The sequence below is a fragment of the Suillus bovinus genome (assembly GCF_016758785.1).
Source record: "Suillus bovinus strain UH-Sbo-P2 chromosome Unknown EDB93scaffold_10, whole genome shotgun sequence".
NCBI lineage: Eukaryota > Fungi > Basidiomycota > Agaricomycetes > Boletales > Suillaceae > Suillus > Suillus bovinus.
In genome coordinates, this window is record NW_024542066.1 from 361,811 (window position 1) to 382,949 (window position 21,139).

General features: G+C 48.1%; 8 protein-coding genes across 8 annotated transcripts; 3 read left to right on the forward strand and 5 right to left on the reverse strand.

Annotated features, from left to right (window-relative positions):
* Nucleotides 1–6: 6 nt before the first annotated feature.
* On the reverse strand, nt 7–2,651 carry EDB93DRAFT_1222157 (uncharacterized protein). The gene is made up of 2 exons (XM_041451158.1): nt 2,546–2,651; nt 7–2,484 (listed from the first exon to the last, which is right to left on the reverse strand). The coding sequence occupies exon 2, from the start codon at nt 2,475–2,477 to the stop codon at nt 93–95; it is 2,385 nt and encodes a 794-aa protein (XP_041310650.1). The 5' UTR covers nt 2,478–2,484; nt 2,546–2,651; the 3' UTR covers nt 7–92.
* Nucleotides 2,652–2,741: 90 nt separating this feature from the next.
* Nucleotides 2,742–4,692, forward strand: EDB93DRAFT_1326495 (GRASP55/65 PDZ-like domain-containing protein; the record flags this gene model as incomplete). The annotated part of the gene is made up of 6 exons (XM_041455062.1): nt 2,742–3,003; nt 3,059–3,333; nt 3,392–3,438; nt 3,494–3,565; nt 3,622–3,998; nt 4,056–4,692. The coding sequence occupies 6 exons, from the start codon at nt 2,742–2,744 to the stop codon at nt 4,241–4,243; spliced, it is 1,221 nt and encodes a 406-aa protein (XP_041310651.1). The 3' UTR covers nt 4,244–4,692.
* On the reverse strand, nt 4,055–7,046 carry EDB93DRAFT_1335600 (uncharacterized protein). Its single transcript, XM_041455311.1, has 12 exons — nt 6,829–7,046; nt 6,718–6,778; nt 6,596–6,661; nt 6,498–6,535; nt 6,386–6,430; nt 6,271–6,331; nt 6,202–6,218; nt 5,315–6,152; nt 5,010–5,262; nt 4,914–4,951; nt 4,670–4,862; nt 4,055–4,649 (listed from the first exon to the last, which is right to left on the reverse strand). Exons 1-12 carry the CDS (start codon nt 6,909–6,911, stop codon nt 4,537–4,539), a joined length of 1,806 nt encoding a protein of 601 aa, XP_041310652.1. The 5' UTR covers nt 6,912–7,046; the 3' UTR covers nt 4,055–4,536.
* EDB93DRAFT_1128729 (uncharacterized protein) lies at nt 7,047–9,695 on the reverse strand. The gene is made up of 4 exons (XM_041448847.1): nt 9,351–9,695; nt 8,017–9,291; nt 7,819–7,963; nt 7,047–7,762 (listed from the first exon to the last, which is right to left on the reverse strand). The coding sequence occupies exons 1-4, from the start codon at nt 9,375–9,377 to the stop codon at nt 7,200–7,202; spliced, it is 2,010 nt and encodes a 669-aa protein (XP_041310653.1). The 5' UTR covers nt 9,378–9,695; the 3' UTR covers nt 7,047–7,199.
* A 60-nt stretch (nt 9,696–9,755) lies between these two features.
* Nucleotides 9,756–11,237, forward strand: EDB93DRAFT_1080107 (Mur ligase; the record flags this gene model as incomplete). Its single annotated transcript, XM_041445507.1, has 1 exon — nt 9,756–11,237. One exon carries the CDS (start codon nt 9,756–9,758, stop codon nt 11,235–11,237), a length of 1,482 nt encoding a protein of 493 aa, XP_041310654.1.
* Nucleotides 11,238–12,211: 974 nt separating this feature from the next.
* On the forward strand, nt 12,212–14,135 carry EDB93DRAFT_1222168 (uncharacterized protein). The gene is made up of 3 exons (XM_041451159.1): nt 12,212–12,609; nt 12,667–13,369; nt 13,420–14,135. The coding sequence occupies exons 1-3, from the start codon at nt 12,449–12,451 to the stop codon at nt 13,738–13,740; spliced, it is 1,185 nt and encodes a 394-aa protein (XP_041310655.1). The 5' UTR covers nt 12,212–12,448; the 3' UTR covers nt 13,741–14,135.
* A 1-nt stretch (nt 14,136) lies between these two features.
* On the reverse strand, nt 14,137–16,371 carry EDB93DRAFT_1128735 (uncharacterized protein). The gene is made up of 7 exons (XM_041448848.1): nt 16,175–16,371; nt 16,029–16,127; nt 15,883–15,972; nt 15,024–15,833; nt 14,836–14,974; nt 14,682–14,783; nt 14,137–14,617 (listed from the first exon to the last, which is right to left on the reverse strand). The coding sequence occupies exons 1-7, from the start codon at nt 16,243–16,245 to the stop codon at nt 14,330–14,332; spliced, it is 1,599 nt and encodes a 532-aa protein (XP_041310656.1). The 5' UTR covers nt 16,246–16,371; the 3' UTR covers nt 14,137–14,329.
* A 2,219-nt stretch (nt 16,372–18,590) lies between these two features.
* Nucleotides 18,591–19,535, reverse strand: EDB93DRAFT_1128739 (uncharacterized protein). The gene is made up of 2 exons (XM_041448849.1): nt 19,343–19,535; nt 18,591–19,275 (listed from the first exon to the last, which is right to left on the reverse strand). The coding sequence occupies exon 2, from the start codon at nt 19,110–19,112 to the stop codon at nt 18,771–18,773; it is 342 nt and encodes a 113-aa protein (XP_041310657.1). The 5' UTR covers nt 19,113–19,275; nt 19,343–19,535; the 3' UTR covers nt 18,591–18,770.
* Between the last annotated feature and the right edge of the window lie 1,604 nt (nt 19,536–21,139).

Below are 21,139 nucleotides of genomic sequence, written 5' to 3' on the forward strand. Positions count from 1 at the left end.
GGCAATAGTTATTATAGGCCTACCGGCTCCCATTTACCAGTTTAGTACTTACAAATAACCACAGGGTGAATAGTTTATGTCTACATGACGATCTACAGCAAAATCCTCCTCTCCCTCAACTGACCAAGCATCTGTCGACCACGACTCCGACTCAGCGCACCTTCTTGGCAATGTCGTTGGATCATATCGGCAATAAGCCGTCTTTGAAACACCTGTTTCCTATCTCCCCATTCAGTCTTCTCCTTCACCAGCGTCTCCCAGAACTTGAACGCCATCGCCGGGTCATCAAGCCGGAGTGATGCAAAAATGCAGTATTTCCCGGTGTTAGGCGTGTGCACGACGCTTGACACGTCTCCTGTTTGAATGATCTCCCAGGCACGCTGTAGATTCTCCTTCAAAATCGACTTGGGAGCCCCGTCCGCGTTTACACTCGCCCTTATAAGCGAAGCAGTGGTTTTGCCTGACAGCTCCTCGCAACCAAGCTCTTTGGCACGACCAATCAAGTAGCCTGCAAGTCTCATCTCGCCATGAAGGATGGCATGATGAATGATGGTTCCAAACGTCACTGCATCAGGACGTATGCCTCGTTCAACCATCTTTTTCAGGATGCCCACTGCCTTCTTCGGATGAAGCTCAGCCATAGCAGATAGTGCGATGTTAATATCGTAGAGGTCTGGGATTTCGTAGCGTTGAAGTAAAACTTTGAGCATATCCAGACCTTCGGAAATACGCCCAAGTGCGATGTAGGCACGGGCCAATGTGCTCAGATCATAATGAGACGTTTCCTCTAGAGAGCCTTTCGATGCGCGAAAAGAGCTAACGACCAGTTCGGAAAACTGGCGTAAATGTTCCAACAGCGTTTCCCGCTCGTCGAGCGTCGAAGTTGTGCTTGAGCTAGCCTTAATTTGACTCGGTTCCTCTATCTCGGCCCTGGTGCGATGTATGAGCTTGGAAAAGATGCTGACCATGCGAAGCATCAAGGAAGCATTTCCAAGAACAGCTTCGCGATCCCTTCCAACGGAATAACGCTCCCATAATGTGCGTGCGGAGGAGGAGAAACCATGGGATGCGGTGAGGGCAATGAAATGAGCCCGGTCTTGCACTGGTATTGGCTCCATCTCGTCGATAACTTGCTTGGCTAATGTCCGAGCCAGGTGTATATTGCGGCTGGTGATCGTAAGATGATTCATGAGCCATGTCAATGAATAGCCTCGTGGAAGAGGATACTTCATCCTCCGGACAACTCTTGGGGATTGTGTGTTCTTGTAGAGAATCTCCGCGGATGGACCATCTTGCAAGTGCATAGCTTTGTCGTAGAATAGGCGAACCATGCTATCTGGGATAATAACACTGCCGGCGGAATTGATGATATGACACATAAGCCATGTACATTGCTTGAAATGATTGGTAGATGCGTTATGGAGAGTAAGGTGTAGCGTGCTAAGTGCCAGTTCAGTGAGTGCAACATCGGTAGAAACCTGAGTCCGGATTGCAGTGACCACGATGTCGAGTGCACGATGATACCAACCCCAATGGAGACAGGCTCTGACCAATGTCGACCTGACCACAAAGGCGAAATTGTTGTCCTTCGCAGACGTCTGATGCACTTCTGTGAAGGCTTCTGCTGGGATATGACATGTCGCAGTGAGGGTCTGGAAGAGACGGAGCGCGTGTCTGTTTCGGTCCAATATGATTAACTTATGAATCAGGCCAAAAGCTATGAAGACATCACCCGGAGGGCGATGGGACATAGATTTTGCACCTTTTGGCGCAGGTTGGTTTTTAAGGGATTTGTGGAAGATAGGGATGAGGATATCCATGGTCTTTGCATCGTACGGATCTATGCCGGGGTTGTCGACAATACCCTTGACTAATGCCGAGATATTCACAGAACTTAATTCAGAAAGCGCATGGGATTGACGAAGGAGGGTGAGGAGGGAGCAAACTTTCTGCTTGTCGAGAATGGGCGGGTCGTTGGATGTCGCTGATAGCAACGCTGCAGCGACTCGGAGCCGGCGGTTCGACGTGGTGATGATCCCGTCCAGTAAGTCTGTAGCAATACCATCCACGATAGTCGATAGTCCATGCTTTGTGGCCTTCTCAGAGAGGGCGACAAGAATGGGGAGCGGTAAAGACGCGGCCAGCGTTCTGTCCTGTGCTCGCAACTCCGCGTATGCCGCAAAAGGGTCGGGTAGAACTTCCACCATTTTCTCCAATTGTGCAGATTTCTTCGGCACCTGTCGAGGTACCCATGTTGAAATGCACGCAACTCTTTCCAACAGCTCTTTCTCGACACGGGAAAAAGGGTGAAGCATAGGCGCCAAGTCCACAGCCTCCGGCAGGGCATTATGCACAGTGTCATTGGCAAGTCTCGAGCGAGATACAGCTTTGCCACGGATCTGGCTGCCAAATAATTGTTGGGCGTAAACACGGATCGGGGTGTGCACTCGAGGAAATAAACGGCGACAAAGTAACATAAGTTAGCTGTTTCAGATAAATATCAGCTCAGATCATGATAAACTATAAAACTGATGGATTGGCTCACCGCATGCCGCATAGAGTCAGTCGACGAAATAGTATCGACACCCCGAATGAACGCGACTGCGACGCGCTTGGTGAAGAAAATTTGGTGTAGGGTTCAAGGATTAAAAGTAAACAATGACAAATAACTTAAGTGGTCTACTGTTTCCAACTTTACCGTTGCAATTAATGTAGTGACTTCAAGTTTCTCTGTAGATTCTATGGGAGCAGGACAATCATCGGCATCTACAGCACAAGCGGAAAAATCTCATGCTTTGCATGTCTTACGAGTCACTCCTTTATCACCAGCGTCGCAGACGTCCATAGAGCCATTCTTTGACTTCATCGTTGGCTTCGATGGCAGTGATGCTTTCTACGCTGAGAGCGACATAGATGCCACAGAGCTCGAAAGGATAGTGGAAGAACACGAGGAGAAGACGCTTAATCTTTTGGTCTGGAATAGTAAAACGCGCACAACTCGAGGTACGTCCAGTCTCAGATGATATGTTTATGGCGTTGATGATGTGAACAAACTTAGTTGTACCAATTGTTCCCTCGCGGGCTTGGGCTTTGGAACAACAAGCATCGATCCCACAAGATGACGTTGAGAACTCTCCTCAGCCTTCCTTGTTGGGTTTGAGCATGCGGATGTGCGAATTCGAGAATGCAACAAACAATGTTTGGCACGTTCTTGAAGTCCTAGAAGGAAGTCCAGCAGAAAGTGCCGGTCTTGTCCCATACGGTGACTGGATAATTGGATGGTCCGGCGGCATATTGACCGCGGAGAACGATTTTTATGATGTCGTGGAAGCTGTATGACACTATCTGGGTCTTGTGCTATTTTGGGCCACTGAACATTTTGTATTCACAGCATGTTGACAAGCCGTTGCGAGTTTATGTTTACTCGTATGACTTCGAGTGCGTTCTGGTGCTGTAGATTGTATCTTCATTTCTCTAATCTGCCACTTTTCAGTAATCTCAGAGAGGTCGTATTAGTGCCCAATCGCCATTGGGGTGGCGAAGGACTGTTGGGATGTGTTTTTGGGTTTGTTCTTTATATATAATTCAAAGGGATAATTAGACTGACGTTATTTTTGATAGTTTTGGACTTCTCCACCGCATTCCGTCGCAGACGGCGGACGGCCCATCAAGCGCTGGCCTTCAGAATTCTCATAGTGACCTTCAGGATCAGCAGCTCTTTGTTCCTGCCGATGTTTCACAGGGGCCACGATCTTTCGAGATAGAAGATCGGAGACGTTCTTCTTTCGGCACTCACCAGCGTCCAGGTGACATTGCACATCCTCGTCCCACCCGCTACAATGAAGCCACGCAAGGGCGGCGACCCGTCGGTGACGTGCTCCGGCGTGACTCAGCGTCAACCGCTTCACGTCCTGGGACACCGCGACGGTCCACGAACACGCCGAACCCCGTATCACAGACCCCGAACGCCAGCCGTTCATTTGGCTCCCTCCTCAACGGTGATTCGTCACCTCGCTCATAGTTTTGTTCTCACTCAAGGATCTACACACATCAAGGTACTGGAGCAACAGCAATGTTTTCTGGCCCAAAGCCAAGAGCCCTCCAGTTCAGTACTAGCACGTCTACGGTTACCGGAAAGCCGCATGGCGATGATGAAGATGAGGGAGACAGTGATCATGATGGAACGGTTAGCGTGTCTGGAACGGAAGCCACGGATTATGGTAGCCTGACCTCTGTTGAATGATGACCGAATGGCGCATAATCGAATACATCCGACTATTTAGAATCACGTTACCATCACTGGTGTATTACGCCAAGGGGACTTTGTTTACATCTACCATCAAACGTCGTACGATATTTATTCACAGGTTCGTTCCGCCAAGTTCCCTTATGTCTGATCAGTCGAAAGACGGCACCACCTGCACGTATTGATCTGTCAAACGTTTCAGCTGCAAAGCAGATGCTCACTCGCCGTCAAAAACAAGGGGAAGGTGTTATTAAGTATATCAGAAACATATGTACATGACGCTCCCACTTCTAGCCCTCAATCGGTTCCGTATCTCCTGTTCCTCCCGTCTTCGGGTTAAACACAAGATGCTGTGCAATCAAAGGCCATACTTGATGATACGTCACTTCCCATGTTGTGAAAACTGATGATCCGAGCACATACCTTCCTCGAATCCAGGATGTCTTCCTATGCGAATTTGTTGCCACACGCTACGCATCGCGTCTGAAGAACGGATATCTCCCCAGTGCTCAAGGAAGAAATTAACTTGGACCTTGCGGACGTCGGAAAAGGTCGCAGAAAATGGAGAAAACACCTCATATGGAATATTGTCGACAGTGAGCGACTTCTGAATGTGCTGTATCGTGCGCGTCAACACAAATTACATCCGTATGAACGCGCGAACTACCTGGTATGCACGCTCTTTCAAATCAAGGAGGCCAAGTTCTTCGGTCGGATTACAGTGAGTGACGAAAACGATCAGGAAAGCGTGTGATTGACTCACTGTCTGCTAATCGATAAGCAGCTTTCGCAGAACAAGGCGACGGTCGCCCTGGATGGTTTTGTTGCCACCTTCGGATCCACTCCCTCCTTGACGTAGGAATCTCCATCGAACTCCCTGCCTTTGGAACGTCAAGCAAGTTAGACTGACTATCAGAAGGGGCCTGTGCTGTCGAAACTATTGTCGGCGACTTCTTTTGAGCCGTTGAGTGGAACGACGAGGATATAGGGGCGAAGACAATGACATCAGTATAGATCTGTAATGCATAGGTCATGAATGTACCAAATATAACCTCAAACCACGCTCACGTAGTAGAGAACAGCCCTGTAAGTTGCATATGCGACATCCCGAATAAAGACACGCATTTTCTTGGGTCCCACAACCTCTTCCTTGCCTTTGGCAGGTGCTGTAGGTTTCATCCAATTGTGGACATTCGTGTCAAGAGCTACGTCATTACTCCTTGGGGACGATGGGTGGGACAACTTGGGTTGAACATTACGTGTCTGTTCATCTTCTAGACCACCCGACATTTGTGCATCTTCCTCTACGGATTGGACATTTAGATCGGTGCTGCTGATACCTGCAACTGGCACAGAAGGTCCAGCATCCTCTTCGATCTGCGACTCTATAGTGCCATCAAAACTCGGTTCATCGGTCGTCTGTATCATGAAATCTTCGTCTTCGTCATCCGAATCATCGTACTGACGGCTAAGATAGGTGTCATCTGAGGCGCCATCGCCATCATCGATATCATATTGGCCATGGTCTGAAGAAGCCTCGCAGAATCCTGAGCTGAACACTAAGGACAGTCCAAGTGTAAGTATTATGCACTGTACTGATCCAGTCACCTTACTAGTCTGAAAGTAGTCTGCTCTTTGCAATATCTTTCTGTTGGCGTAGATAAATCTAGAACCCTTCGACCTGCCTCGGCTAGGCAGGACGAACTCGACGTCGGAGTATAGTGGGTCATCAAGCAGCGATCCCACGCGTTCCAGGAAATCCTTTGGTACAAGCTGAGCTGGTGCTGTTGGTGGTTGCACAGGGACGGCCGGGGATGATGTGATAGTACAGATGATGAGGAAAGCGTCTTGATCCTTGACGGCATTTGAATGATAGTACACATGATCTCGTCGCGCAAACTGAGCCCTGTCCAAAGATGCATCAACATATCTCGTGAATAACGGGACGCACGCACCATCCCCAATTGGCTGTCTGTATGAGCAAACCACTAAGCATGAATCGAAAAGTTAACTAAACAATATACCTTCGATGAGAATGAATGGTTATGGGCTTCTTTGATATTGAATAATGCGGTCTTTCCGAGACTGTGTATGGAAAGAATCAGTTGCAGACGAATCGTAAGCACGTTGAGTTCTGACCTTCGAAGCTCGAAATTGAATTTGTAGACGCCCTCTCGTACCCACCTATACATTTGAAGTCAGTGTATGGAAGGATGAGGCTGAAAGAGGTCGAAGCCTCCATGAGACGTACCTCCCGTCTACCGCATTGTCCTTTTCTTCAGCAGTGGGCTGGAGATCATGAGAACGTGTCAATAACGAGTTCGTGGTACAGGCAACAATGGGGCACACCTCACAGGACAGATATAAGCTCACGAACCCTCCGCCCTCCGTCCCAGAGTTCGCATAGAAAAGAATCTATAAAGCGACATTTAGTGAAGCAAGCCACGAAGGCGATACGGTGTAAGGCATACCTGCCAGCGTCCATTTCCGAATCTCAATGACTTTGTAACCTTTGACTTCGATTCACCCTTGCTACATTTCTGGTTAACCGCAGTAGCTGATGGGCATGTCAATGCGATTACCTCGATTCAAAGATATTTTTAAGACCACGAAGGGTCCATTCGAAAGTGACCGCTGTGCTTTCTTGTGTGTCTGTTTTTTCCATCGCAACTTGGACGTTAAGTTCGAAGAATCAGTAGAAGATGTGAGAATCGGGGCTTTTCATAGGTAAGACGAGATATGTGAACGCTATTGAGATTCGCTCTATACGTTGAGCAGTGTGGTAAACATGTGTACGATGATGTCCAAACAACGAGGTAGCGCTTAGCCCCTGTCCATCGCTAAATAGGTACAATATACACTGTACACGGATGAAAGCGATCAAACTGCGTAAAAAGTAGTGCGACACAATTCGCTTTTAGTATATGCAGACATCTACCATGACTCGGACTCCTCAAGCCGATCCAGCCTGGTCAGTGGTATTCTCCTTTCCTTCAATAGTCAATGCATCCATCTCTTTGGTCATGAGCCTGACAGTCTCCACGGGGTACGAATGATCAACAATGGTAAAAGAATGCCCCGCGCACGAATACAAGTGATCAAACGTATCAATTGCTTCGGCGGGATCATGGTCCTGGCTCGGGTCATAACCGGGGATGATCCGTTTGATTGGGATGAGCTGCAACTTCACTTTCGGCGCAGACCCGCATGGAATGAAGGTACGAATCAAAAGCTTCTGCCCCGGCGTTTTGCTGTTCCGTGCAAGCTCCACCATCGTTTCCCATTTTTGTTGCATCAGCTTGTCGCACTTGCAGGTGTCTGGCACAGGGAGCGATTCCGTGCAGCCAACACCGATGCGGAAAGGGATACAGGTATAATCAATCTCAACGACTGCGGGCCCCGGAGCATGTATTGCCGCTGTCTTGGAGATTCGCTCGTTATGATAAGAGAGATCAGATGCAATGACACGATCGAGAAAACGGAGATCACGAGTAGAAATACGGGTCATGATTCCTTCTGCGAGAAATAAATGAAATTCGGCATCAGAAGTTGCAATCTTATGAAACACGTACTGGCACGGCGAGCTTGGATTCCGCGACAATATGTTTGATGGCCGCCTTGCTTCCAATCGTAGATTTGACATTCCCTGCTACAGTAATGCACGTGAAGGCAACCAGCGCAACGCTTGAAGGTGCCTGCTGCTCCTGATTTATTGCACTGGACAACGATCACTACGAAGCTCATATAGGAATATGTGAGATGATACGCACCTTTGGACTTTGACAAGAATCAACATGTGCCTCATCGACATCATCAGTCTCTAACAACTTAAGTCGGTTCATCACAAGTGTCTCCAATGTGGACCAGTGTTTATGCATGGGACCATCCGGCTTTGGCCTATCCACCGCCTTGACGGCGTTAATGGCCTTGATGGACCGACCCATCGCTTTAAGCACAGAACGAAAAATTGCATACTTGGGGAAAATGGTCGAGAGAAGAAGCCAGAGTGGCTCCCAGTCTTCGTCATGATTATCCTTGAGGTGTTTTACCCACGGCTCGACCGCTAGCAACGAGGGTAACAAGCCTGCCTCGAGGACCTCAGAAATCCAGGGTAGCCCATCCGTGTCTTCCACATATGCCCTGATATACCAACATGCGTACGAAATGGCCTTCGCCACTAGTTGACGTTGTTTGATGCACTGAGGCCGCTGAGATACCATATTAGCAATAACGCCTGCAGTTTTCTGCATGGAGTGTTGCATAAGTAACGGAATGCGGATGATGGTGTTTACGGAAAGGGAGGTCAGAAGATGGATATCCCAGATAATCAAGTCGTAATCAATCGGGTGCTGTGCGAGGTCGTGCTCCAGATGATCAAGACCTGTTGCAGCGATCTTCGCCCCGTCATTGTTAAACGGCCGCATGATTTCCTGCCAATTCCAGGACTCCGTCTCAGAAAATGTGCACATCCAGGAATCCAGAATGGCTGGAGTGCGGATAATTGGAGGGGGGCCAGGGATATCATCGTCTTGCACGCAGGAGCTGAAATAACGATCTTTTGTTTCCAAGTCCCACATACTGAACATCAAGGACACGATTCCGGGGCTAGACAGAACGAGAGGAAGTGAATCCCCGAGCATATCATGCCTACAGATGCCCAAGAAGTCGACGATTGCTCGCTTAGCGAGAATACGCATGGTTTTATCAATGCTATCATTGTACACGTAGTCTGTCCCGAGGAAAAGCAGCCATTCGCGAATGATGGGCCAGCGGGAAGTCAGTGTGTTGAGCATTCTGGCAGTATAGACGGGGCGGCCAAGCCAGAAGGGCATGAACGATGCTAGGCCACGCAAAGCCAAAGCCTGCTGCAAGGGCTCAGGTATGAGGCCGCGCTTGACTCGTTGGAGATGAACCGAGTCTATGACGCCATAGAGCGCGATGGTGATTTGATACGCATCAGGGAATGTACAGTCGTCCCTGAGAGCAAATAGAGTGGCTGAGGCGACAGAGTCAAAAGACCCTGTGCTCAAGTCGTCTAAAATATTCTAGATATTGGGATAAATGGTTAATGGAATGTGTGAGGAGGGGTAGAGGCGCGACAAACCTTGAGCTCGTTGGAAGACCGTGACATGACGAGATGGCCTAATTAACGAAACTGGTTTTTTCAGTGGCAAGTCGAATTATATATACCCTGAACAAAAGGTTGTTACATATGGGATAGCATTCCAGTCATGGTAGTAAAACGTGCCGGACCATTGCCAATTTATGATTCGGAAATCACAGCATGCAGATCTGTAGATGAGTCGTGGAGACCTTTTGAATGAATCAGCTGCAAGCGTGAATACCGGATATGACTCGAAATATACGCGCAAATTTTTGAAAGTCTGGGCCTTTAGGTTCCATGGATCCTGATACTTGTGCCACCAACCACATCATGATGGAGAAGTGTTGGAGTCGCTTAGTTTACTATTCACGGTCCTTGCCGATTTTTACGTCCGACTGACCAACCATGTCGATCAAGCTTTCGTTGGAACGTATTCGCCTCCTTGCATCCCACCTTCCTCCGTATTCGCGTCCTACTGTTCATGTTGCCGGCACGAATGGCAAAGGAAGTGTCACCTGCATATTATCATCCATCTTCCTTGCGTCGGGTCTTACTGTCGGTCGATTCAATACCCCTCATCTGGTATCTGTCCAGGACTCCATTTTGGTGAACGAACAGAGTATATCACTAGAGGAATACACTCTTTCACGTGCAGCTATTGAGAGCGCAGACCGAGAACATGGCACAGAAGTTACCAGTTTCGAAATGTTGACGCTCGTTGCACTGCAGGTTTTCGAGAAACTTAGAGTGGATGTTGTGGTCGTTGAAGTGGGCATGGGTGGTCGTCTGGACGCGACCAATTACATACCAGACGAGTCCATACTCCTCTCTGCTCTTACGACGGTCGACCTTGATCATCAATCATTCCTTGGGAATACCGTCGAACTCATTGCAAAGGAGAAGGCTAGCATTGCAAGGAAGAACAGACCTTTTGTCTTGGGCATTCAGAAATACGCAACTGTCGAGAATGTTGTACGGTCTGTCGTTGAACAGACGGGCGCTCACTTCATAGCAACTCAGTCTGCGCAGCGACGAGCGTGGGACGATACCATAGACGGTCCATTGCCGCCTACATTTTCGCTGGATGCAGATTCATTCAGGCCTCCACCTCCTCAACCCATTACATTCACCAGTTCGGTTTTCCCAAACAGCTTATACGCACTTTTATATTTGAATGGAAGCCATCAAGTGGAGAACTTGAGTCTCGTATTGACTATCATATGCACACTTATATCTCACCCATCATGTGCATCGAGGATGCCAAGCGGTTTTAGCGAGCGCGTCTTGGAAAACATAAAGACAGGGATTAGAAGTGCGACTTGGCGAGGTCGCCTATCGTTCCATCGTCTCACGGTGTCCTCACCTAATCCACGGGCGATCACTGTCCTTGTCGATGGTGCACACAATCGTGCGTCATCAGAAACCCTCGCTTCATATGTTTCCAACCTCGTTACGATGTTGGACGGAAATCCAAATGTGCGGATATTACGATTAAGTTATATCCTCGCCCTATCCCATTCTCCCCCTAAAACGCCGAAGGACACCTTATCCCCGTTATTCGCCTCTCGAAGTAGCACACGGCTTTTGATACGAACGAAAGTTGCCGCGATACGATTCACCTCGCCAGAAGGCATGCCTTGGGTAAAATCTGTACTGCCGTCTAAGATCGCCGCTACCGTGCGTGAGTCTGTATCAGGTGTAGGGTTGTGGGTTGCATCCGACGAAGGCAAGATTCAGGGGCAACTTGAGAGTGCATTGGAATGGGCGATTGCGGAGGGAACGGAACGAGAAGATGGGGTACAAGAGCTAGTGATTGTCGCGGGGAGTCTATACCTCGTGGCGGATTTCTATCGTCTTCTTGCGAAGCAGGAGGCGAACCCCGTTTAACAAGGGGGTACTGGTCGGTCCGAAAGTCGTTTCGAATGTCGTCGTTTTTCTGGTTCCAATGATTGGAGGCGTTTACAGAGAGCTTGTCATAAATGGGGTTGTGGCACCACGTGGGGTCTTTTGTTGTGAGGGACGGGTGAAGGATTCAATAATCGATGTGTATACAAGACTCAAACAGCCTAGCAGTACTGAAATGTGCAACCCATGCAGCATATCTGATCATCGATTGACGGCTTCTTCACATCTTCTAGCTATAGCAAGACAGGTTACGGCTGCCACTTGTACCCTCCTCTACCTCGTGGATTCACAAGCATGATGTCGGTGAAACGGTTATCTTTCTTAATCCACTGACAGCTGTCAGCCACACATGTACACTAAGTAGTGACCACCACCTCGAGGTCCGAAACACGGGTCTGAAAATCGAGGGGTCCGCCACCTGTCAACTTTCAAGTGCACTTATCGACGAATGCCGACATGTTCGTAGGTGCTGGGTCGAAGTTTCCACTCTTTTGGAGGTGATGGAAGTGATGATCATTTCTGGTGGATGCTGCTAATTTGTCGATAAACAGTTTGAATGGCGCACGATTCCATTTGAGCGTGAATCCATCAAGATAAGGTGGATTTGAATTGATGTTCTGGCACCAAGATACGCAATGTGCGTCCAGACACAAGATCAGACCTTGAAATGGAGGACTCACGGGCTCCGAATATTATGCAGAACTAGATGGATCGTCAACCTGTATAACCCTTCGAGAGCTGCCGACAGTACTAACGCCAATGCTTTGCCGTAAGCTAAGTATTATTAAGTGTCACCTTGTCAACGACCACATACAAGTCACCTAGCACTGCGAGCTAAGTATTCAAACCAGTATTATGATTCTAGAGCCAGCGTTCGAGGAGCAACCAATATTATAGATCAGTACAAATTGTGTTGTCGCTGTCAACGGACTTAAGATCATCGAATGAAACGTTCAACTGATGTGATTGTGTGATATCTCGGGATCAGTCCCACGACACTTCTGGTTGCCAGTCCAGCTGGATACTATCAGCACGCCTTCCTTTATCACTTGTCTCTCTTCCCTTTTTTTTTTCAGAGCTTGCGTGCTGCCAGCTTAGCCAGCCTCCATCAAGAGAGGCGTCCATTCGCTTTTTCGTATTTATTTGTCTAGCCAGCCACTTCACATCTCGTATTTCAATCAAGTAATCACTGAATGTCCACTATAGAGCCATCCAGAAGACCCCCTCTTGCTGGTAAACCGCCATTCGCAACAGACGATCCAGACGAACTTTTCGATCAACCATCACCTCCTAAGCGCCGTGTCCGTAAACCAGCAGAATCTAATCCCAACGACCGCACTTCTGCCTATAACATGTACGTTCACACGCTTCGTTTTTTCAACCTAAGATAAACTGACTGTGTACTCTGCAGGTACGACCAATATCTTGTCGATGGAGATTACTCCAACCGTCAGTCTGGTTTCGGTGCAGTCGGCCTCGGTTTCTTGAATGGGGACTTGAGTGACGACGAGGATGAGGACGTCCTTATGCATAAACCTCCTATGGCAACCGAGTCTAAGCAAGGTACTATGAATGCATCCCCGATACCCCTCGCCGCTCCACGTCCTGGTTATCCAGCACCACCCGTATCAGCACTCAATCTACCGTCGCCAGCTACCTCACCCGAAATGAGGCAGATTGTCCAACCCCCTCCTGCGCTCCAGCCTCTACAACCCATGCCAAATGCACTGAAAGTCACCCGCCCCCCAGCTGATATGGATATTCATCAACCACGTATGCCTGTCCCAATCTACGAGACTCCTTCCCCTCGTCCATCAGTCCCAAACACTCCGCATCCTCTCCAGCCTCCAATCACCCCAATTACTCCCGTCTTTGCTCGTCCCATCAAGTCACCCACTCCAAGAGATATAAAGTACACAGGCGACACAATCATGCGTGGATACTCAGAGGATAATTTGGCACCGAGACGTGGCCAGAAGGGAGATGACTTCTGGAGGAGGTTCAGCATCGTTGCAAAGGACGAGAAGAAGACGAGTTCCTGGTTGATAAAGACACAAAATGGGTCTTCAAAGTTGTCACGCTGGGTTTGGTTCATTGGGATAATGTTTTTAGTCGTATGTGCTTTGTTTATCTCTCCTGCCTCACAACTCATCTATTATTGCAGCTCATTGCTGCTGGTATCGGAATCGGCTGGTACATCTCTCATAAGTCACCATCGAACACGGTCCCAAAGGCTATCGGAGGCAGCGCCAATGAAACTATGAACCCTACCAGTACTCATGCGTCGGTCGCGGCTTCTTCTTCATCATTGCATGTTTCGCCTACAAACACAGTTGCACGCCGTTACGAGGCTGAGCCTACGCCTGCTATTCGCGGCGTAGTGGAAGAGTTCGCAGAGGAGCTTGGCCAAGCTCCAACGGCAAACATGAACGTGCCTGCCGGACGGAGCTGGAAACATCGCCGCCGCGTCGAGATCCAGTTCTAAGCTACGCCTTTTCGCACTCTATCACATTCCAGGCCCGATTTAGGGTTCATGCACATGCTCGGATCTACATCTAGGTAGTATATGCTTCTAGTTACTTACCAAGCCTTCACCCGTGCTCCACCGTGGGGATATGCATGCATCCATAAGCATGAATCCTGTCCGTTCGTTTAATCAATCCCATCACGGTACCAGCGTGATTCGGACCTGTACTTATCAGGTATCGCGGCTCAGTTTCTATCGCATTTTTTAAAACTCAAATATACATTTTCACGTTCATCCAACGACTTTTTGTCATTCCCCGGAGACAATCCACCTTTTGATACCAGATAGATACATTGGCACATAACGATTGCTTGAATACAGGAATCGAGTTACCAGTCTGTCATTCAGCAAATACTGACTGCTTGAGACTTTGGAAATAAATTCATTATGATTGTACAGCGGTTGTTTGTGTTCTGATGCCCAGCATTGACATTATTAATAGGGTACACCCGTCCAATGAGACTCGGTATGCAGGATGTAAAAAGTATGCTTCAAAAATAATCAGTCTCGTAAGTAGCTTCCTTGTTAGTGGAGGTGCCAAGGCCCTTCAACCACGCAACCTCTTCACCGGTCGATCTTTCTCCTTTGACTTGAGCGTGGGCTGTGGGACCTTCACGTCCTCAAGGATGTCCACCTCCACATCCGAATCGTTATCAGCTTGCCTGAGCTCTTCGCTCCCCCGCTTGCGCTTCGCGTCCTCTTCCTTCACCACCCTCGAAGCTTTCCACTCTTCGGAAAGGGCTCGGATCCGTTCGATAAGATCTTTCCGGGAATGTTGTACCACACGCTCATTCCAGTCGAGTTTGCGCTGTTCGGCAGGACACACTTTCTTGCTCTTCAGAAACAGAGCCAATGCTTAGTCAGGTAGTCAAATAGCAAGCACTTGACAAGCTACGCACTTGGTGGATGAGGTTGAAGTAGTAAACAGGATTTGAAAGGAAAGTTTTAGCGAAATGTAGCAGGTAGACGCCGCAGTCGGCAAAGTTGGGCTGAGATGGGACCTGTGATGGAACATTGAAAAGTTTCTTCCGAAAAAAAAAAGGGACTTTGTACCTGCGCAAGCTTGACTTCGGCCAGTCTCACCTCGTCAAGTTGTTGCTTGTCTTTTGCTTCAGCCTTAAGCCAATGTCGCAATACCTTCTGTGCCTGAGGATGCCGTGAACCTAGGGAATCAAGCGTGAAGATCCAGGTACTGCAACACATTATCAGCCGATTATTTAAATGTAGGTGCGTTGGCTTACTTAAGAGGATCATTGGAAGTCTGAGTTGCAAAACTGGGTTGGACGTCCAACATAGCATCTACTTCCCTTTCATGCTTCTCGTCCTCATTAAGTTCGTCCTCCTCTTCGGAATCCGTTACAACAGCGGGCTCAACAGCCTTCTGCTTACCCTTGCTCTTGGCAGAGGCTCCATAAAAGTGAGCCGTAGAGATACCAGTCATACGAGACGGAGGTTTCGATGATGGAGCGCTGGGAGGCTCGGATACCTGTATTGAGGTTGATGCATTGGAAGATGAAAGATTATCCTTTGGCTCGGTCCCCTCTGGGATCGTATCGATGTCGATAACGGTGACGTCAACATCCATCGGTTCCAGACGTGGAGAAGACGTCGGTAAAACTAAGTCTACCTGTGCTTCGACGGACACCGATCTTCCTGAGACCTTGCCAACAGAGGCAGACCTGCCTTGTGTAGATACAGAATTGGTTGATGAAGCCCTGAGTAGTATCGGAGGAAGCAGGTTGGATATTGAACATGACTGTGTGAAGTCCACAGGTGAGATATCATCCATGTCTTCATCTTGCGTAACACTTGGCGTGGACGCGCAAGTAGCGTGCAGTGAGGCTGCTTCAGCATCTGGCTCTGATCGTGCTCCTGATGTTGGTAGGTCGTCGGATGGCGCAGCCTCAGGCTCTGTCATAGGGATCACGTCTGGCTCAGTAGCAGTCTTTCGCCTTAGCTTTGCTCGTTGAGAAAGCGAAGGTTCTTTCTGAGGCAGAGGTGGGAGAAGAGTGTGCTCGGGTTCATAGATAATGGCGAGGTACCAGTGAAGACTTTTGGAAGGGAGTCAGGAAAAGTCAACCTCGTTAAGAACATACTCACTTCTCGTTAATCGGTACAATTATGTATTTCTTCGAGAATATATTAACCCTCGACGTCCATTTCTTCACGCTTTGGTATCCTTCATCCAAGCTTCAGGCAAGGTGTGTAATTTTGGAATTTGTGAAATGAAAAACGACAAAACTTGCCTTTTCTTGTTGTTGAGCTTCTTATAGAAGAACGAACTGAAAACGTGAATTTGTTCCGCAAAATCTGGATTTTGCTCCTTGAGATCAGCAAGCCAAAGCCTGCATAAATATTAGCACCACGCTCAATAAATGGCAGTTGACCATACTTTAAACCAAACTCTATCAATGTATCATTGAGGAACTCGTGCGGTCTAAGCCTGTTCAAATCGCTGCCCATAATGTTTAATGCGCCAGGGCCAGATGCGGGATATACGAGAATTCTGGTAAACAGATGAGAAATGAAACAAAGCGCTAATGATGAAAAAAAAAAAAAGTCGCACAGTTCTTCAGGATCTGCTATGAGAGGAGATTCTGACGGAATTTGGGGTACCGCGGCTGCAGAACGCCGTGATGAACGACGCAATGATGTGCCAGCTTCAGCGTTTACTGATTTGCTACGAAAATTGTAGGTCATCGACTAAAATCGACGCAGTCACAGAGTAACCTACGCATCAGGTGCCAGGCACGATCCAGAATCGATTGTGGAGCTAAGCACATCTGGCACAGGGGATGCATTCTTGGTGGAAGAGGCCATCGGCTCATAGCGAGAATTAGATGAACGACGACCTTGCTGTGCGAACATCTCTGCAGACTGCTGAATTTCCCGCCAGAGTGCGCCCGTTGGTCTGCTGTGAATCAGGTAACTTCTCTTTAGGTAGCCGATGGCATCGTACCTCACAGTGGTGTGTGTAGATGCTGCTTGAGCGATGCGAGATCGTAGGTTCTGATATATCGTCTGCGTCCATCCTTTGGCTTCATCCGTACTAAACAAGAATGACAGGTTCCCGCGTCCGCGATTCCGTCCTGGGCGCAGCGCTTCAGTGCATGGCACACCCATCAGAACAGTACACGTACCGGGTTCAAACTCATCTATTGCAATTCTGTTATCACAGATTTCGTAGCCTTTCCTCGTCTGCAGCTGTATGACTACGTTGTCTTTCAAAGATTTCTTATCATCATTTGTGATCTAATCGATATTAGTACAGAGCCACATAATTTATGTTGGAAACGTACTTTTGCGCTTTCAAAAACATCAGTTTGTTGGAATCGGAAAGGATGAGACTCTCCAGGTACAGTCACGGTGAGACATCTAGTCTTCGGGTCATACTCGAAGCTGGGGGGGTCGGAATCGTTTTCTGCACTGAAAATCTTCAAACCGATTGCCCATGCTTGCAAAGGGAGCTTCAGGGGAGGGTCCTTTGTGCGAGCAAGCTCCTTGGATGTGAATTGCGTGGACGACGTCGTAATATGATCAAACTGCGGTTGAGACGGTGAGACAAGCTGTTTAATAGCGTGAGTCGTTGCGAAAGAAAGCACATTGATGTTGCACCTTAGTTGGTTTTTTCGGTTTCATACTCTTCACAACTCCGGCGCTACCGCTGAGGGCATTCTGTTTCCGTAAGTCAAGGAATGGAACCGGAATCTCGAATACTTTTCGAGTGTCGCGGACAATATGTTGCGGTATGGGCGTATGTATCGCAGCTCGCTGCGATTGAGGTTTCGTAGGGAGCGAAGGCCTGTTGTTGTCTGCCTCTGACGAAAAGTCTTCAATATCATCAACCTCATCAGATACAACCGCAGTGCAGGATTGTGCAGTCGGGGAGAAATCCTTCTCTTTGCCCTTCCTAGAATCAGTATATTGCAGGCCGCCTGGAAAGGTCTGGAAAGGATGAAGATCTGAACGAAGATTCATAGGGTCTGGTGAAGACGACGAAGGATGAGGACAAGGCAAAGGTAGCCCAAGATCTTCTCCGTCTGAAATTATTTCAGCCTCTTTACCGAAGGGATGCTTGTTGTGCGCAAGTGTACTTTTCACTCGATGAGGTTGGTCGATGATTTGCACCTCGGGATCAGATTGCCCTGTGTGTCTCATGGGAGCACGGGTGTTCTTTGTGAAATTCGAATTGTTAATCCGTTTAGCTATGACACTGGCGGGTGTGCGATCAGGTTTGGAGCGCTTAAAGTCTCGTAGTGCAGGGGTATCGAGAATCGTACGACGGGCATTTGGATTTGTTCTGAAATTGTTGCCATTTGTGATTTGGTCGTAGGGGCTTGCCGCTGGCCCGGAGCGTGTGTTACGCTACATAAAAGTGAGAGGATTACCACCAAAATTGAATCCGATGGGTGTCAGCTAACTTACTGTATTTGATGGGGTGTTTATTGGTGTAGGAGAATTTTTCCATGTCACTTTTCTACATAGCTTCATTCAGAATGATTCAGCGAAGTCGAGAATCAGACGTACGAATTACTCAGACTAGATGCATCTCGGTAGTTGGACGGCCCTGCAGCGCCATGCAAAGCGTTGACCTTTTGTCTTTGAGAAGCCGAAAGCTCCATTTGCGCCCCTTGCAGCGGAGCGGATAGCACTTCGTCGCGTGCCGGAGAGAGCAAGAAGACGACCAGCTCGCAGGTGGCTGCCAGACCTTCGCTTACCCAGATTGAGCTCAATGCTCTGTTGTTCACTTGCTCATATAGTCCTAGTTAGGTAATTTACTCAGGAAGCGGGAATCCTTTTTGTTTTGGCTCATCGCGAACGCGCGCCGCGCACCAACCCTTCATTGTTCTCCTTGAACAATATCATATATACCTGCTAAGCAAAGCAACACACATCTGCACCTTTACTTGGAACTAGATGACCTTCTGCACTTAAATCATGCTTTCGTAAAAGTGAAAGACCCCTCCCGTAGTAATTTTGACACGCTTTTAATAACTGAACTTGGTAAACAAGTTCCCAGTGGGCGCCTGATAATATTTTGTACGTGGATTGCGGATCGCGGAATTTTCTTCCGCTACCCAGTGGTAGTCCAGGTTGCAACTAGTTCCATCCATGAAGATCCAGTGGGAACCTCGCAGCCACCAGCCTAATAATGTCGTGAACACGCACAGGTCCTGCGGCAGTGTCTTGTCATTTCCGATGTGATCTGATGCCATAGTGCAGATTGGAACTCGGGCCCCAAGTACGAGCCCAGGACTGAAACGCACTAGCGCAGCTGGAGCCAGTGCACGCCACACCCGACGGTTTCTGGTAAATACTCGTGGGATCATTCAGAATTAACCATATGAATGAAAAGTCTGCAATATCACAATCAGAAAGTCTTAGTCAAGTGATAATGGTACGAGCTGGTACGAGTGACTCAGATCCATCTCCGAGTCATGGTCTTGAATTTGCATCAGATACCAGCAACGTCCATGGCGGCAAGAATCAAGCCTGTACGTATACGGCGTGAAATCATTTAATCGTAACCAAGAAGGAACGAAGTCAAAGTACTACTCACGGACTACTGGCAGGTCTCTAACCTGAACAAACTCCGGGCTCCCGGCGGGACCCGGTCGTTGATTCGACTGAGTTTGTGATTGGGTAGAAGAGTAGGGATACAGCAAGTCAACAGCAGGTGTGGTTGAGTTCATACGAACAGACTGTATCATACTATCAAAGGCCGCGTTTGAGTGAGTGGAGTACCACACCACCGTGACAGCGTGACCAATCATGGAATCTAATTATTTAGCCATATTAGGTACGTAGTCGTCTGAAACACATCAATTGAACGAGCGCAAAGCAAAACGTGTGGCAGTTGCAGCAATACACGTTGATATTAGTACGTAGGCTGTGATAAGTCCGTAAAGTAAGAGAAATATGCAAGTGCTTGTCTGAACTGAAAAATATATATACAGTTGGTATCTGAGATGTACATAAATGGTATCGGAATAATCTGAACCGCGTGCCAGTGGTTTGATAGGAATCCCTCGAGGTATGCAATGTCGTAATCGTCATTGGAAGCAGACCGAGGATACATAATAAATGAGGTTTTAAGGGGGGAGAGAGATTGACGTCAAGACGCGTCACGCGCATGACCATTGACTTTGCTCACGTGCTTTTAAAAATTACACAATCTCCAACTTCATCTCTGGTACGACTCTAAATTGACTTTGCTCTGCACTTTCCAGGTTCGCCTTCCCCTCCTAGAGGTCTCAAGATCTCATCGCTTGTTGCTAATGAAGAAATCGATATCGGCGTTTTTGGTGCACGCAGACAGTTAACGTTTAAATTCAGAACAGAATACTAGAAATGTGATCAATCTGCTAGTGGTTTAACCAGTCGTGTCTGATTGGAATCTGCCCTCGGCAGATACTTGTGGGTTCGCGCGAGGCACGATATTCATTTTATTCATGCATTCTTGGTCCACACTTTGAATTATTAATCTCTGCGTCATGCCTCGTGGGTTGGGCTCGAGAAGGCACTCGAACACAACTCAATTCTGCAAGACGTCCAAGATTGGTGCAAGAGGCTCGGGGCCTGTAAAATGGCATTCAATATTAATGGATATCCGTCGACGTAAAATACTCGACCGTGGAGGATTTCGCGAATACGAACCGAAGTTCCAAACTCATCATGGTATCTTCTCCGTCTCCGGATGTATCGAAATACAGTTCGTCGCGGTTACGAAGAGGTCGCTCGGTTTTGATGTCTCTTCTTGTCTGCTTCGTGAGAGTTGATCATTATTGAATAGATCATTGTGTGATATTGCCCAGAATCAATCTAGGGCTGGCTTGTCCTTACCCAGCTCGCCATTCTCGTTCAACTTACAAAGGAAAATTACTGATAGAAAGATAGAATGTCCTTGTCTGCCAACTTGATCCGGAGGCGCCCATCAGATCGACCCAACACCCCAACGATCAAAGTTCTCACAAGGGGACATCGCCGGTCTTGTGCTGGAGATCCGGTGAGTAGGGCGCAGAGATCATCACATAGCACAGCGAAACTGACTCAGGAATCCCTAACTTAAAGTTCTGCTCGCTGCTGCTAGACCGTGACTAGTTTGAAACGATCAAGTACCGAGTATCGTGTATGATATGATGGTATTGCAGTAATATTAAATCGTATTTCGATGCTCTGCGCTAAATTCGACCAATATCCAGGCTAGTCTAAGTTATACATGTTTGATCAATGTTCTTCTGCAGTCTCGTTAAGTACTTGACTCTGAAGAGGCGATTGCACTGGTCAGGTGATGAATTAGAATCAATATATCAGGGAGCACCAGTTCAGATGGAGGTTGCAAAGGAGGTCTCGGTGC

Excerpts from the sequence above, each read along its gene's own strand:
- EDB93DRAFT_1222157 (XM_041451158.1), bottom strand. The coding sequence starts at position 2,477 with ATGTTACTTTGTCGCCGTTTATTTCCTCGAGTGCACACCCCGATCCGT.
- EDB93DRAFT_1335600 (XM_041455311.1), bottom strand. The coding sequence starts at position 6,911 with ATGGAAAAAACAGACACACAAGAAAGCACAGCGGTCACTTTCGAATGG. Across the intron at positions 6,662-6,717 it reads TCGGAAATGGACGCTGGCAG|ATTCTTTTCTATGCGAACTC; the intron begins GTATGCCTTACA and ends GTCGCTTTATAG. Across the intron at positions 6,332-6,385 it reads TTCAATTTCGAGCTTCGAAG|TCTCGGAAAGACCGCATTAT; the intron begins GTCAGAACTCAA and ends TTCCATACACAG.
- EDB93DRAFT_1128729 (XM_041448847.1), bottom strand. The coding sequence starts at position 9,377 with ATGTCACGGTCTTCCAACGAGCTCAAG. Across the intron at positions 9,292-9,350 it reads GGTCTTCCAACGAGCTCAAG|AATATTTTAGACGACTTGAG; the intron begins GTTTGTCGCGCC and ends CCCAATATCTAG. Across the intron at positions 7,964-8,016 it reads ATTCTTGTCAAAGTCCAAAG|TGCAATAAATCAGGAGCAGC; the intron begins GTGCGTATCATC and ends ATCGTTGTCCAG.
- EDB93DRAFT_1222168 (XM_041451159.1), top strand. The coding sequence starts at position 12,449 with ATGTCCACTATAGAGCCATCCAGAAGACCCCCTCTTGCTGGTAAACCG. Across the intron at positions 12,610-12,666 it reads CGCACTTCTGCCTATAACAT|GTACGACCAATATCTTGTCG; the intron begins GTACGTTCACAC and ends TGTACTCTGCAG. Across the intron at positions 13,370-13,419 it reads TTGGGATAATGTTTTTAGTC|CTCATTGCTGCTGGTATCGG; the intron begins GTATGTGCTTTG and ends CTATTATTGCAG.
- EDB93DRAFT_1128735 (XM_041448848.1), bottom strand. The coding sequence starts at position 16,245 with ATGGGCAGCGATTTGAACAGGCTTAGACCGCACGAGTTCCTCAATGAT. Across the intron at positions 15,834-15,882 it reads ATTGTACCGATTAACGAGAA|TCTTCACTGGTACCTCGCCA; the intron begins GTGAGTATGTTC and ends CCCTTCCAAAAG. Across the intron at positions 14,784-14,835 it reads CCGAAGTCAAGCTTGCGCAG|GTCCCATCTCAGCCCAACTT; the intron begins GTACAAAGTCCC and ends GTTCCATCACAG.
- EDB93DRAFT_1128739 (XM_041448849.1), bottom strand. The coding sequence starts at position 19,112 with ATGATCCCACGAGTATTTACCAGAAACCGTCGGGTGTGGCGTGCACTG.